Below are 14,698 nucleotides of genomic sequence, written 5' to 3'. Positions count from 1 at the left end.
GATTTTGTTTGACACAAGCAGCTTATTTGAAGCATTCTGAATAAACATTCTAACTGGTAATGGAAAAGAGACTTCTAGGTCAGGACACATCTGTGAGCAGTGCTGTGAGGCAGAGGGTGTCCTAACCCTGGTGCAGGCAGCCTGCCTGGCTCCCCTATGCCTTGTTCCCCATGCCTTGACAGCTTGAGCAGGGATTTGCTGCAGGTAACACTGTCCTCATGGACCCACTGCAGTGACTGACCCCTTCCCATGGCCTTGGAGGGGTTTAGCAGTATCTGGATTTAATGAGGCTGACTGCCTACATCCAGGATTAAACCTACTTGAGTTTCTCCTGCCTGCCATGGAAGGGGCATCCCTTCCCTCTGTTATTGACCCAGATATGATATCAACTCCTGGTACTCTGGCCTCCTACAGGGGTCCATGGTTCTTTCAGGGTCTCATCGCCTCTGAACATCTACACTGTTTTGTGAGACTACACCAGTATTGTTGCACAATTTTAAACAATATTTTATTGAAATTTCATGTCTGTGTTTTGCCACAAGGTTACAAATTACTCATTGCACAAGCAGTCAACAAACAAGTGCAATATGTTGTAGATAAGGCAAGTCATATAAAAGTATTTTATGTATCTTTAAGGAAATGAATATGTATTTTTAGTCCATGCTGTAATATGGGAAGGTAAAAAAAGTAAAAATTAGCAGGCAGTAAATGACAACAGAGTATAAAGAAAACAGCTGGAAGGAATGAAGAAGCATGTTATATTTTGTGTAATGAAACAAATATCAGAGTACCAGTTATGAGAAAAGATGGCAGCTTTCCAATGGCTTATGAACCTATTAGAAGAAGTGCTAATGGGAATTAGACATTTGCCCTATTGATTTGATCATTTTACCAATAAAACATGTTCTGATGACCGTCAAGCAATGTCTGGGAGGCCAAACTTCTGAATCAGTAATCCCTTTTTCTACATACATATCCAGGATCAGTATTTATTGAGAAATTATTCTTTAAAAATTGGCTTGTGTGCAACATGGTTCCACATGATTTGTAAAGAATTTGGTAACATACTGGAGTATAATTAGAATATATTTATCAAGGAGACCATCTTATCAAAAGAATTAATGAAGCTTAATTTTGAAGCTATAAAAGAACAGGGTCCTTCCAGAAGCCCTACTTGTACACGGAGTGCAGAAATGGGTGATAGGAACAGTCTCAAATTCCTCTAGAAAAAGCTAATATGCTGTTTTTCCATCCTATTCATGCTCAGCCTTCTCTTTCGGTTGTTAAATACTTTGTGTGTTTACAAATGCTTTCCTTAGATCAATTACAGGGCTTTTATTCTACACTAAGGCTAAATTCTGTAGATGTCATATCATAAATAAAAATTCGTATCATAAAATCACAATTAACAGCAAGTATCATGGGAAAGCATTTACCAGCAAGCACTGGGAACTGGCCATACAAAGATGTGGTGCTGCCTTCTTATAATTTAATAATGAATCTCAGAATATTTGACTAAAATGTCAGTTTTGAGCCTATGAAGAACAGGCCTATCTCAATATATGCTCTTCTCTGCAACAGGAGCTTCTAACCTCACATACCTTGTGCATTTCAAAGTGTATTCCAAAGGCCAAAACAGCAGATTTATGATAAAAAGATCTCTGTCTAATCTCATATCTATGAATCCACTGACCATGGTTCTACCTCCACCCTACAGTAACTGACCAGTTGCCCACTGTCCTGGTCAGGGTTTAAAAATAAGAGTTTAGTACTGCAGAATGGGTCTCTAAAGTTACTTAGGCATGCAGTTCAAACTGGAATACTCATCTTGTCATCTTAAAAAAAAAAAAAAAAAAACCCAAGGAAACCAAAAAAGCACCCTACTCCATATGGCAGGGGATTGTCTTCTCTGACTAAGCCATCAACTACTAATGGAAGTTGTATGATTTAACAAGAAGTAATATTTGAAAACTTCTTGGCACAGATGTTTTAATCATAATCTCTAGTTCCTGTGTGGAACTGCTGGTTCTGTACTCTAGTATTTATTCCACAATATGGGTACCAAAACCATGTGTCAAATATTACAGAATTTATTCTTCAAATGTGAATATTTTCCATTAACAATGTTGATCCTGGCCTAGCCGAGATGATACAGAATTTATCACTTAAATTCTAAATTCTTTTGCTACATCATTTATAATTTACATGATTTTCAAATATGCAGATGAATTTACAGAAATTATGTTTAAAATTTATTATAGTTTTCCATTAACAAATCACAGAAAGATGAGCAGTTTCTTTGCAGAGTACTCCATAAATCTCTTTTTAGACTCCATAGATCTTATGATATGTAATGCAGCATTAAATGTGCTATAAGTGTCAGACTAAAAGGTTGTGCCACAGAAGGAAATCCAAAGGACCTGGATGGCTGAAGCTGAGGCTTACGTAGGTCTAGGCGACAGGAATTTTGTACTTCCTCCAGAATTTCACTTTCACCTACGTCCATTACTCCAAAAGTGTTCCGCACCTACAAAAATTCAAAAGGTTGTCCTGAAAGCCAGACTGGCACAACAGCAAAAAGCTTTATGCAGCTTTTTTTTTTTTTTTTTTAATGCCATTTCAAGTTGCCCAACTCAAACTGTATAGCAAAACCACATCTGAATGCGAGGAAGTCAACATCATTATTCTGCTGTTTGCATTCCTATGAAACACTTCCCAGAATTCAGCACAGAGACTTTACAGGGAAGAGCCACAGGACTGACTGTTCTTTGTCTTGGCTCTCTCCACATATGGGGCAAGAAACTCATGAGCTTTCTTTCCTGAAGTGAGCTCACAGTCTCAAGCCAGAGCTTCAACATTTCTGATTTAGAATGGAAAAAAAATTACTAAATCCCACAGATTGGTTAGGTGTGATGCATTTGAGCCTCTTCATAATGTCAGTCTGCCACACAATGAAGTCAGTATTATGTAGATATTTTGGCAGCTTAACTGGAATAGCACAAATTTCCCTGGTTTCTGTTCATCCAACATGCCCAAAAAAGTTGAGTCAAAGAAAGGTCACTGTGAAATATCTGTTGCCTATAAGGCTTTGTGTGTAGTATCTGCTTACCTATCCCTGTAAATGAAGCAGTAGGAGACAAGCAGTCTGGAAGTTTCAGCAGAGGCATTTGTAAAAGTTACCACTGAGGGGGCCCTAGTCTTATCCAGTCTCCTTCCCTCCTCTCCTCCCTCATCCTTCTGGATTAACTTCTACCATTTACACTTAAAGCTCGTTGTGATCTACTTGTTATGTTTATGGCTTGTTAGTGATCTGGCCATGGCAGAAGCCTTTTGAACAGCAGCCCAATCCCATGACAAGAATTAAATTGATTTGCAGGAGTCAACATTCCTTCCTGCCCCAGCGAACACAGCCAGACTGTGATGCTGGTACATCCGCAGCTTCTCCAAACCATGAAGTGATTCCATTTGGAAGTCATTGATGTGTGTTTATCAGATTACTGCAGAGAGAAAAACTTCCAAAGAGCTTTGTCTGCTCTCTCTCATTTTCCTTTATGCTGCTAACACTCTCTTGCCATCTTGGTTTCTTTCCCAGCATTTGGATTTACTGAATTAGGTGCTTACATTCCCTCATATCTCTCTCATTGAACAACAACAAAAAAAAAAACCCTCCTAAACAAAACACATTAAATGAAAGAAAAACAAAGAAAAAACCCACCCAAAAAATAAACAACAAAACACCAACAGTTCCTCTTTCCCTCTTAATAAGAATCAAGATTCAGTTTGGATTTTAATCTTACCTTTTCTACTTCCCTGAAGACACGGAGAAAGTTCTCCCTTAAGACTCCTTTCAGTTCAGTTTCATTCCATCCTCTTCTAAGAAGTTCCTCTATCAAAGAAGGGTATTTAGAGACATCTTCCAGTCCCTTGGGAAAGCTGTTGGCAAGAGTCACATGAGAACATTCAGCACACATCACTGACAAATTGGAGGAAAAGGTTTTTAATTAGTGTTTTGCACATATTGACTTTTGAAGTGAGCTCACTTTGGACCCAATTCTTCCTCTGAGAATTCAGCTGACAAACAGAAACAGAACTGGGACACACCAAAAGGCTTTTCCTTCACATAGGACCCAATAAACAGAGCACAACTGGAATTAAGATGCACTTCTATAGAGGCAAAACAACAGCATGGGAGGAGATTAGAACAAAAAAGGGGAAAATAACCAGAAATCCATGTGTATGTTAATCCACACTTTCCATCTGGCCTTTAGAGTAAGAGGAAACAGCTGCATCACAGATGAATTTGGGGCAATCCACTCGTGTAACTGAGAACAAAAGGAAACCTAAAAACATATTATGAGCTCTGGAGTTGCAGGCAATTTTGTGAAATCTGTTGTTTCCAAAGTACTTTAAAAAAAACCCCAAAAACAATTAGAATAATAATATTGGTTTGAATTAAGCCAATTTTTTAGGCAGTGGAAAGAAACCTATTCAGAACCCTCTACTAAAGAAATTATAAAAAGCAAAACTGATCTATGACTTGTGCTAATTATTTTCAGAATGAAAAGAGTTTTTAAATAAAAAGCTGCAAAACCTGCATTCAACAGCTGTTTTTAATTTTATTTCCATGAGACTTTGACATTGTTTTGAGATAACTAATATTTTTGTTATTTGAGATACGCTTATCACCATACCTCAAAAAATCTGTGGCATTACTGGCAGGAATTAGGACTCCACCACCAATTTAACTGATGGTCTTTGAGAAAATGCATGTGATAAAATGTGTCCTTCTGTTGCAAACTGTATTTTTATTTTGAGCATTACAGTTTCAGAGCTATGATACCATGGGAGCTGATACAATGGGTTTGTGTTTGTACTTTACAGGTGAGAGCCTGACTCTGACTTTCATTCCCAAGCAAACCTGACTCCAGGAGAAAAAGAAAAAAGGAAAAGGAGATAATGCTTTAAGAGAAAGATAAAAAGAAAAAAAATGTTTAGGGTTACAGCAGCAAATGCCACCCATTCTGCATTTATTTCCTGTGCTGTAACTGCAGTAGTCCAGGAGTGAGGAGAGGTTTTGTGGCAGGCTGCTCACCAGGCTCTGCTTGCCTCAAACACTTCCCAGCCCCAAAGCCAGGAGTGGTTTCACAGCACCCAAACTCTTTGGGCTTTCCCCAAGGATGGTGGAGGAAAGGGTTTTGCAGCATCTCTCCAGACTGAACCATTTACCACATAAAGGTTGAGGCAGCTTTTCTGTCATTCCTCTGTGGCTTTTGGAAAAAACAACCTCTCTCACTGGTTTTGTATGCACAAACCACCACCTAGAACACGCAGCTTCAGAGTTCACAGGGCATGAGGATCCATTTCTACATTTGTAGTACTGCTTCATGCAGTTCTAAAAAGAAATCATTGTGCTCTTCTTTCATAAAACTTGGTTTAGTGCTCATTAGAAGATAATCTGATACCAGTGTTTTTAGTATGCCTTCTTTTTTTTCCCTTAAATGAATCAAAACCCACATAATTTAGGGAGCAGATGTCAATGTACAACTTTACCAACCGTTCCACTCCATCATAGTCACCACCAATTCCTATTGATTCTGAGCCTGCAATTTCCTTTATATGGTCAAAATGATCTGAAAGAAAATATCAAGAAAAGAACATCTAAGCATCTAGGAAAAAATAAATGTTACAGTTCACACATATTGGCACTAAGTAACAGGTCTCCTTAATCGTGGGTTCTTGAACAAATCCTTTTTAAAAAAAGTCAAAAGACACCCCAACAGGCATCAACCTTCAAAATAACACTACACTGATGAAATACAAACAAGGAAAGAGACATCAACACATTCATTCCTAAAGGCAGCCCAATTATACCAATAGCATTTTCCATTATCCACTGCATACCTATGTTTCCCACTCCTAATTACATAGGCTTAAGGTGTTTTCCAGAGTTCAACAACTACTTTGGCTGTTGGCTCTGTTTGTGAGTGTTGTGTCCTCCAGCTACACACACATCATGTACATCTTGTTATCGTTTAATGAGTGTTAGCTCAAAAAGTACCTAGAGCTGGGCTAAGGTGTGGATGGAATAAACAAGCAGTGTAATTTACATGACCTTGAAAATGATGCATGCACCAAGATATTAATATAATTTACATAAATTTGTAGAACCCAGAAAAACTACAGTATATTAACATCAAACCTGCAAGGGTAGAAATATTAACAACTTTTCTGCCACAGGCCAGTACATCTGCATTGAAAGTCACCATGATAATTCCCTTGTTCTTTTTCTGAAAGACATAAAGAGACAGGTGATGAGTGAACTCTCATGCCCTGCAAACTTCATGAGCATCTTAAGTAGAATCTTTGCTCACCCATCAGTGGGAACAGCAACACTTAGTCAAAGTTCAGATGGCAAGACTAGGCTTTGGCTCCGTGCCCTTTTCCCTTGTCTCATTTTACTCATGTAGACTGAATCAGCCAAAGTGCAGTGACTACATCAAACAAACTCAACTAGAATTTCAAAGTATTTGCAAACACTTCATTTTTTTAGTCAAAAGCTAAACACAACCCAAAGAAAATGTCTCAGAAGAAATTGTAAGCTCAAGGATCTGCTTCTAAATCAAATCCAGGGATGAGGAGGTGGAAAGTAAACATCATGACTTGAATGCTGCAGCCCACACAAACATTGCCATTAAAACAAAAAAACAAAATCCCCAAGAAGCAAAACCAACAAATTCCTCCATCCAAAAACAAACCCAAGAACCATATCACTCACCAGTTCCTGGAGGATATCATCAGGAACATTTCTAGAGTGATTGCAAACAGAAAACGCCGAGGAGTGGCTGAAAATTACTGGTGCTTTTGAGATATTGAGTGCAGCTTTTACTGTGGAGTATGAGGTGTGAGATAAATCTATCAGCATACCCAGGCGATTCATCTCCTTTACCACTTCCTACAACACATGTACAGACAGCAGTGTCAGTATTAAGTTTCCTGAAAGGAAGCCATTTAGCTGGTGTATGTAAACAGATAGATTAATTCTGCAGCTGCCAGCTAGTCATAAACATGCTGTGCCTGTATTGGTTTCTGTGTACTTATTAATTCATTTGTGATTTATTCACTCAAAATTAGCCAGCATGCCACCACATGCTCAAAACTTAGAAAACTTAGTCAATCTAAAAACAGTCATTTGGAGTGTTATTCACATCTTACTGCTTGCACATAAGAATTCATACATCTAATCTGTATTAAAACGATTGTAATTAAATCCAACACTTATTTTACCCTAAGAAACATCATAGAGAATTTGGCTTGAATAAATCCTGATCATCTATCAACTATCAAGAACTTCCAGTAATTAATTTTTAATGACAATTTGCTTTTGAAAAGATAAGGCCAGAAGTGGTTAGTTGCATGACAGATTGCCCAGATTAGCATTTGAAAGAGATCCTTACTTGGCCAAATGCAGTCAGACCAGTTACACTGGGATAAAAGTTGTGTATTCCTTTAGATGATGATTCAGACCTTAAAAAGGGGAGTGAGGGAGGAGAAACATCATATTATTCTGGAGAATACAGTATCAGCAGTTGAAAACTTACACTACACAAAAGAAAAATTATTACAATGTCACATAGCCAAATGTGAGGATAATGAGCTACATAATGGTATCTTGTTCAGGCAGTGCTTTTTATATTCATAATTGCTTTCAGGTTCACTAATGTTGATGTTTGTGAAGGAGCTTAAGACAAGCAGACTGTCAAGTGTCCGAATTATGATCATAATAAGCACTATATAATGGATCTCCCACTATACAAATGGCATTTGCTGTACCTCCAAAACCTATCATCTTGACTTGCTTCAAAGTCTTTCACAGGATAAGCTTGTGTTGAATCCACAGTTTTACCATGCAGCTGCCCTCCTTTGCATTAGGCAGTCACACAAAAACATGCACAATAGTTACCAAGGAGTGTTGCAGGAGTGTGTTAAAGTCATGTAACGAACACCCAAGTCATAGTACATCCTCAGAGCTGCCAAGCTGCTGTCAATGGAGTGGCCACCTTCTATTCCAATCAAACATGCAATCCTTCTACTGTCAGAGATACCTGGAAAATATAAAGGGAGATAATTCCAAAGTAATTCCATGACAGGTAAGAAACCAGCACTACTGAGCAGCAATTGTTTGTGTAAATTGCAAGCAATAATAAAGACATTTTCCTAGAATTGGAGCTTACAGAGTACATGTTTATATGGAAAGTTTTCTCATGACTGCAGTGGACCAGGGCTGTGCACAGTCAGCAGCTGTGGTTCAGAGGAAATATTGAAGTTACTCTTTAAAGCAGGATAGCTTGCCTGCTTGGATCTCTCTGCACATACCTCCTGCAATCACATTTTTAACAATTCTTTTACAATGAGGACCATCACCTTGGGAAGTTGTCACAAGTTCCAGCTCCTCATAGCTGTTACACATCCTCTTGACAACATCAATCTGCTCTAGGGTCAGGCGCACAGCATCCTTGTTCTGAGCGCTGCAAAGAACATACACTGACCAAAACTGAAAGAGACATCGACAAGTAAACCAGGTAGCTTGTGTTTTAACTTGGAAACTTCTGTTTGCTTGTAGGTCTGGAGCACAGACCAAAATAACTTCCTGCAGTTTACAAGGGAGTTGCCACTCTAGCTTTTTCCCCAAAGAAAGAGTTATGATGCAAGGCAAGAGCACCCACTCCAAACATGATAAAGGCCTCCTGATACACTCAGCTAATCCACAGTACATGCAGGAAAGCAAATATAATCTTCCTTAATTTATATATCACAAAACAAATGCTGCTGTTTTGACAAAGAGTATCTGAATTATAAAACCCAAACTTTTGAAACACAGCTCTCATTAAAGAGGGTCTGTGGCTTTTCAGTTTTATTATTTTTTTTAAATTTTTCAACATAAAGGACCAAAATCAGGGCTAGGAGTATTTCTGTGGTTGGGAAGGAAGCAAATGTAGAAATATGGTCTGAGCCTCACCACCACAGCAGTACATACCTGAGCTCCCACATAACCAGCCTGAAGTTTCACCAGGTTTGTGTGGGTCTTGTTGAGTTCTCTTAAGTTGACTCTGCTGAGTCTATTTTGGTAAAGTATTCTCAGCTGCAGTGCAAAGTCATTGTGGCTAGAATGGAAAACAAATACAGCTTATCATAGAAATAAGTTGTTCCCTTTCTAACCTAAGTGTAATTTCTTCCACTGTTTGCAGTCCCTTAGACCATTAATTGCCAATAATCCTTGCAGCAATGAAAGTCTCTCTTCTTTTCTGCCTTTTCTGCTTCTCACCCACCCCACCAGCCAGCAGGTTGAGGGTGTACAGTAAGCTGGGAGTGGACACAGCTGAGACAGCTGATCCCAGCTGGCCAAAGGGATATTCCAGACCAATGGGGTCATGCTCAGCATATGAAGCTGGGGAGGAGAAGGAAGGCAGGGGACATTCAGAATCACAATGTTTATCTTTCTCAGAAAATGTTGTGTGTGATGGAGCCCTGCTTCCTGAGGATGGCTGAACACCTTAGTCATGGGAATACTGAACTAGTTCTTTGTTTTGCCTTGTTTATGCGTGCCTTTTGCTTTCTATATTAGGCTGTCTTTGTCTCAACTCACAAGTTTTCTCACTTTTCTGATCCTCTCCCTCATCCCACCAGAGGACAAGTGAGCCAGGGCTGTGTGGGGCTCAGTTGCCAGCTGGGGTTAAACCATGACACCTAATCAGAAAATCACCTCAGTGTTTAGATTAACACAATCTTACTTTAAGTACCCTCTGAACCAAAATTCCTTCCCAATGTATCACTGCAACTGTAGCTCAGTGCTATGTGCTCGTAGCAGCCCATGTCTCTGTTAATCTACACACACTTCAGCATTTCCTCCTCACTTGGCAGGACTCACAAAGAGAGTTAATTGAACATATTTTATATACCCATCGATCAAACGTGCATCTTCCATCAGCTCAAGAGCTCTTTCTCTCATTGATTTCTCACAGTTGAGTGGCACAATAGCAGAAAAGAACAGCAGTAGCCACAACAGCTTTGCCATATTTCTCTTCATTTCCATTTTCAGTGGAAAAAGTGCTAGAGCACAGGGATACCACAATTGTTCAGTGATGACAATGAAACAGCAGAATATCCATTCTGCAGAGGCTGTAGGCTTAACAGTGCAGACAGAGTAGAATGCCCCTCCTTCTGATAAGGGTGGTGTGAATTCTGGAGGACGAAAGAAAAAAAAAAACAAAGAAATAATAGTAAACAGAAGGGAAGATAGCATTGGAAACTCTGAAACTACTACATTCTCCCAAAGATTTTAGGGCCTCTGGCTGTTGTGCTCTTGTACATATGACCTCTCCTTAAACTCTGCTGCTGCCACCAGCTCAGTGCTGAAGAGAACCAACTGCTCAGACAGAGCTGGTGGGCTGAGCCTGCTGCACCCTGGGCTCACACCTCCCAAAAACAGCTTCCAAAGCAGCAGGAGATGATAGCTTTTTCATTAGGTTAACTTGCTTGCTCTCTTTCTGTGGGAAACCTCCACTGACATGAACACTGAAACTGTTTTCTGACAAAGTTGAGAAGTGAGCTGCTTCTGAGTAAACTGTCTTCTTAAAACACACAGAACATCAGATGGGATGAAAGGAACAGTGATTGCTAGAAACACAACCATCCTCAAAATCCTTCCTCCAATAGCAGTACAGTCTTAGAACAGAACTTTTTCTTCCATAAATATGCATCAGAAATATACAATTATTGTGGGACCCAAAAATTTTAGTGGCACAGCACTTCCACAGAACAGAAATATTAGTGAGCAGAGTTGTTTCTTTTCTGTTCTATGGCAACCATACAGATTTCCCCCAAATGTTAAAGCACAAATACAGACTTACCCTTTTACCACAAATGCACACTTTGTTACCACAGGGCGAAAAATCTTTGTATCTCTTATCTAGAAAATGTTAAATTTGTTTGTGGCAGCTCAGCATACTAAATGTTAAAAAGAAAAGGTCAAAAAACTGCTCGAGCAGAAGAATTCTGACAAGTTAGTATCACAAAGGCAAATTAGTTTCTGTAGGCGTGTTTTGGTTGTAAATTTCTCCAGCCAAAATACAGGGCAGATCTGCAGCTTGAATCTCTAGAACTCTTCAAGATCCTGACAATAGAACTCTAAAGGAGAAACTAAGATTTTAGAGCTTATTGTCTGCTCTGGTCTCATATACATATAGAAATTCATATAATGTGTCAGTTCAAACTGCTTAATGAGAAAGTAGCAAACCTTGTTCACACAATAAAACTATTCTGAGGCTAGAAAAATTGCTATACACACTGCAGATTTTGGTCCAAATATTTACAATTTTTTTCCTGAATTCAACAGCAATTTTCAGTAATATTTTTCAGCAGGAACTAGGTGTTCTTCCAGTGGTTTGACTGCTAAAATAAATTCTTTTTATCTATACATTAACAGAACTCTTTTCTGTGTATGTGTACAAAAACACAATTCTTTGTAGCTACAAGAATTTTCTATAGATTTGCTATATCGAAATATCCTCTCAGTTTCATGCAAAATATTAACAGTAAGACTCATTTGTCATTGAAACTATTTAGGTGTAAAAAAGACTCATAATTAAATCATCATTCAGAGATCAGTACTTGAAAATTGAAGGAGTATCACAAGCACTACACTAAATTAAGAACGTGGCATATTAACATCCCTATTTAAACAACATTTAAAGTACAAAACCCACACAGCTTTTTACCATGCTGACTGAGCTAAGTTGAGAAGTGGAAGCTGAAATAAGATTTCTAGCTTTACTTTTGTTTATCTAGAGGCTCCTTGGAGCAGTTACCTGCTTCAGATAATGCAGCCGAGTCGAAATCCACATTCCGCTGTGTTGGATACACAGCTAGAGCTTGGCACTGGATCTGCTTGGCATCACAGCAGCAGCCAAGAAACCTCCTCTGTCTCTTTAGCTCGTGTCACAGGCTGCACACACAGCAGGCATTTGGAAGTTGCCACTTTCTGAGATGTAAGGTCTGTGTGTGAGCTTCCAGCTCAGCTACACCCCCGTGGGAGCCCCACAAGGCTTTTGCTGTGCCTTGCTGAAAACCCAGCATTTCCTCCCTCTCGTGGCAGCCTGGCTGTGCAGTCCACAATGCCTCTGTTCACTAGCAGATGATGTGTTAAAATCCCTGTACTGTTCAGAAAGAGGTGCCTCTGACCACAGAATAATTTAGGTTGGAAGGGGTCGTCTAGTCCAGCCACCTGGTCCCAAGTAAGGTAACTCCAAAGTGAGATCAGGTTGCTCAGGACCTCACTCAGTGGGAGTTTTGATATCTGCAATGAAATAGATCATACAGCCTTTCCAGGCCCCTGTTCCAGTGCTTGCCTTTTCACAATGACTACACTTAAGCCAATAAATATCTACCTCTTGTCACTATACCTGCTGAATTTTAGTCAGAACTTACAGTGTAATTGTGTTATATTCATAGAGGTCAAAACAGTCACAAGCTACTGGTCATCTTTCCAAAAATAATTATGTCTCTGAAACTACTGTAGCTTTTCACTCCCTTTCAAACATGAAAGTTCAGAAAAAAAGAAATATATATATATATGCAAAACTCTGATGCTAGAGTTTCACAAGGAATGAGGTTTGTTTATCATGATTTTTACTTCTCTTCGTATTTTGTACTGGAAACCAAAAGGGTGTCATGCTTTTGTTTATGTTTCCATTGTGGAGAAATTACCAAGTCTCATGAAGAAATCTCCCACAGACCTGTTTGTGCAAGTTGTGTCTTAAGTGGAACACATATTTGTCTTCAATCCTCTAGTTCCCACTAACTGGAAAACTTAAACAGAAGCCCCCACATGCCTGAGAATTCTGCTTCACATTACTAACTTGACAAACTTCACTTATAAATATTTACTATCCACTTCTGTGGACTATAGAACCCTAAATAATACAAGTGAAGTAACAAGAGAAAAGACAAATATTTTCTCTTTCTAATCTGAAGTTTGATCCAGGCAAGAGCCATTATTATGCCTATGACTGGAAACTACCTTTCATATTTCAAGTAAAGCAGCAATTGTCAGGTTCAGATTCCTTTTCCATTTGTGGTCTATTTCTAGCCCATATTTCATTGTTAATTTTAAACTTCTCAAATTCTCATTTCTGTCTTCCAGAGTAAGTAAATATCACTTAACAATCATTACTTGCAATTTGTTTTTCCCATTTTCTGAATTTTCTCTCCTTGCAAAGTCAAGATAAATATCTGATCTGATTTCTACCTAAAACGGTTTTTGCATGTCTGCAGAAAAACTCACCAACTCTTTGTTCAACAACAGTTTTTGCAGAGCCACTGAGAACCTTCTTGAGCTTTTAACAGCTCACTTCTTTTCAGATTCAGAGCATAACTGATTTTTAAAGCTGTTAAATGCCAAATGCTTCCTTTGGCTCACAGTTTCTTCTATAATTTTGTTCCAATAGCCCTGGATCAGTGTTAGCAGTCTGTGTGTTATTATTCTTACATCCAGCAGGGCTGGTCTCTTAATACGTATCCCAAGAGCAATCTTGATTGTCCAGAATGTAGTTGCACAGCTGTCTCTCCCTGATGATAGCTATCCCTGTGCTCATACCATGTCATATTCACCTCACACTTACTTTGAAGCAAGCTGAGAAGCTGTAAAAGAACTGCAGCACTCACACTCACACTCAGATCAGCTGCTGTCAGGAAGCAGAGGGATAACATTATGTGTTGGAACTACTTTTCCCATTAGGAAGGCTTGTTCCAGCCCAGAGCATCTTCATTAATTTCAGTACTTACACATCCAAACCACTGATAGTTTTTATCAGGACAGATTGAACTGTAGATGACTACAGCTGGGAAAGTAGGACTTTGTACATGCAGATGCCTATTGCAGCAGTCATTTTTAACTTCAATTTTGTTTCCTATAAAGTTCTTCTACAGCTCCTGGCATCAACCAGACTACATACTAGCACTTCAGCATTTGGGATGGATATAGTTTTGTGTGTGAATCAGCTTTAAAACCCCATTGCAATTGCTTAGGGACAAGCCACATTAACAGAGTATTGTAAGTCCTGCTTATCAAGTGTTCAAACTTGCTGTCTTGCTTCTGTGTGTAGATTGCAATCTCCAGGGCAGTCAGTTTGGCATTTCTTGAGTGCAGGTAGCAGTGTTTTAATTAGAAACTGTTACAACACGTTAGGAAGAGGAAATCCTGTGTACTGGGATTTCAGTTTGCATAAAAATAGCAATACAGGCAGACTTCACTATTGCAAATTGAGTCCCATCTGTTCCTTCTACTCATCTCAGCATTAGTTTTGGGTCCTAGAATGAAATGAGCTCACACTCGGAGGGGGTGGTGATGGGAGGTCCTTTGGTAATCTTAATCTCTTTAAATCAGCATGGTTGCAACTTATTTCTTAGATGAGGCCTTATGAGAAATATTAATCTTGGGAGATCAAAGAGGTTAAAAACCAAGTCAGTAAAAAACTTTCTGCTTCTAGTTTCACTGCTAATTTGACCAGCATCCTGAAGGCAGCTCAGAGGAGTCCATGCACTCTCAGGACATGAACATACAGAACATCAGCTGTCAGCAGTTACCAAAAACAAAAGAAACAGGAAGTACCAAGATAAGTTTTTCTCTTCACAGAGAAAATAT

The 14,698-nt window shown here is 39.0% G+C and overlaps 1 protein-coding gene across 2 annotated transcripts; it reads right to left on the bottom strand.

Moving 5' to 3' along the window:
• Positions 1-483: 483 nt before the first annotated feature.
• On the bottom strand, positions 484-12,074 carry LOC130257994 (dipeptidase 2-like). 2 transcript variants are annotated; one of them, XM_056501003.1, is made up of 11 exons: positions 11,865-12,074; positions 9,957-10,239; positions 9,035-9,161; positions 8,422-8,551; positions 7,961-8,102; positions 7,455-7,524; positions 6,776-6,952; positions 6,200-6,287; positions 5,555-5,630; positions 3,798-3,933; positions 484-2,527 (listed from the first exon to the last, which is right to left on the bottom strand). In XM_056501003.1, the coding sequence occupies exons 2-11, from the start codon at positions 10,088-10,090 to the stop codon at positions 2,342-2,344; spliced, it is 1,266 nt and encodes a 421-aa protein (XP_056356978.1). In that variant the 5' UTR covers positions 10,091-10,239; positions 11,865-12,074; the 3' UTR covers positions 484-2,341. The 2 variants fall into 2 exon arrangements, with proteins under 2 accessions (XP_056356978.1, XP_056356979.1); XM_056501004.1 differs by lacking the exons at positions 9,957-10,239; positions 11,865-12,074 and having other exon boundaries at positions 8,422-8,525; positions 9,035-9,139.
• Positions 12,075-14,698: the final 2,624 nt, after the last annotated feature.

The sequence above is a fragment of the Oenanthe melanoleuca genome, chromosome 11 (assembly GCF_029582105.1).
Source record: "Oenanthe melanoleuca isolate GR-GAL-2019-014 chromosome 11, OMel1.0, whole genome shotgun sequence".
Taxonomy (NCBI): domain Eukaryota; kingdom Metazoa; phylum Chordata; class Aves; order Passeriformes; family Muscicapidae; genus Oenanthe; species Oenanthe melanoleuca.
Note: the sequence above shows the minus strand (reverse complement) of the source record. Positions and strands in the feature narration are given on the sequence as shown.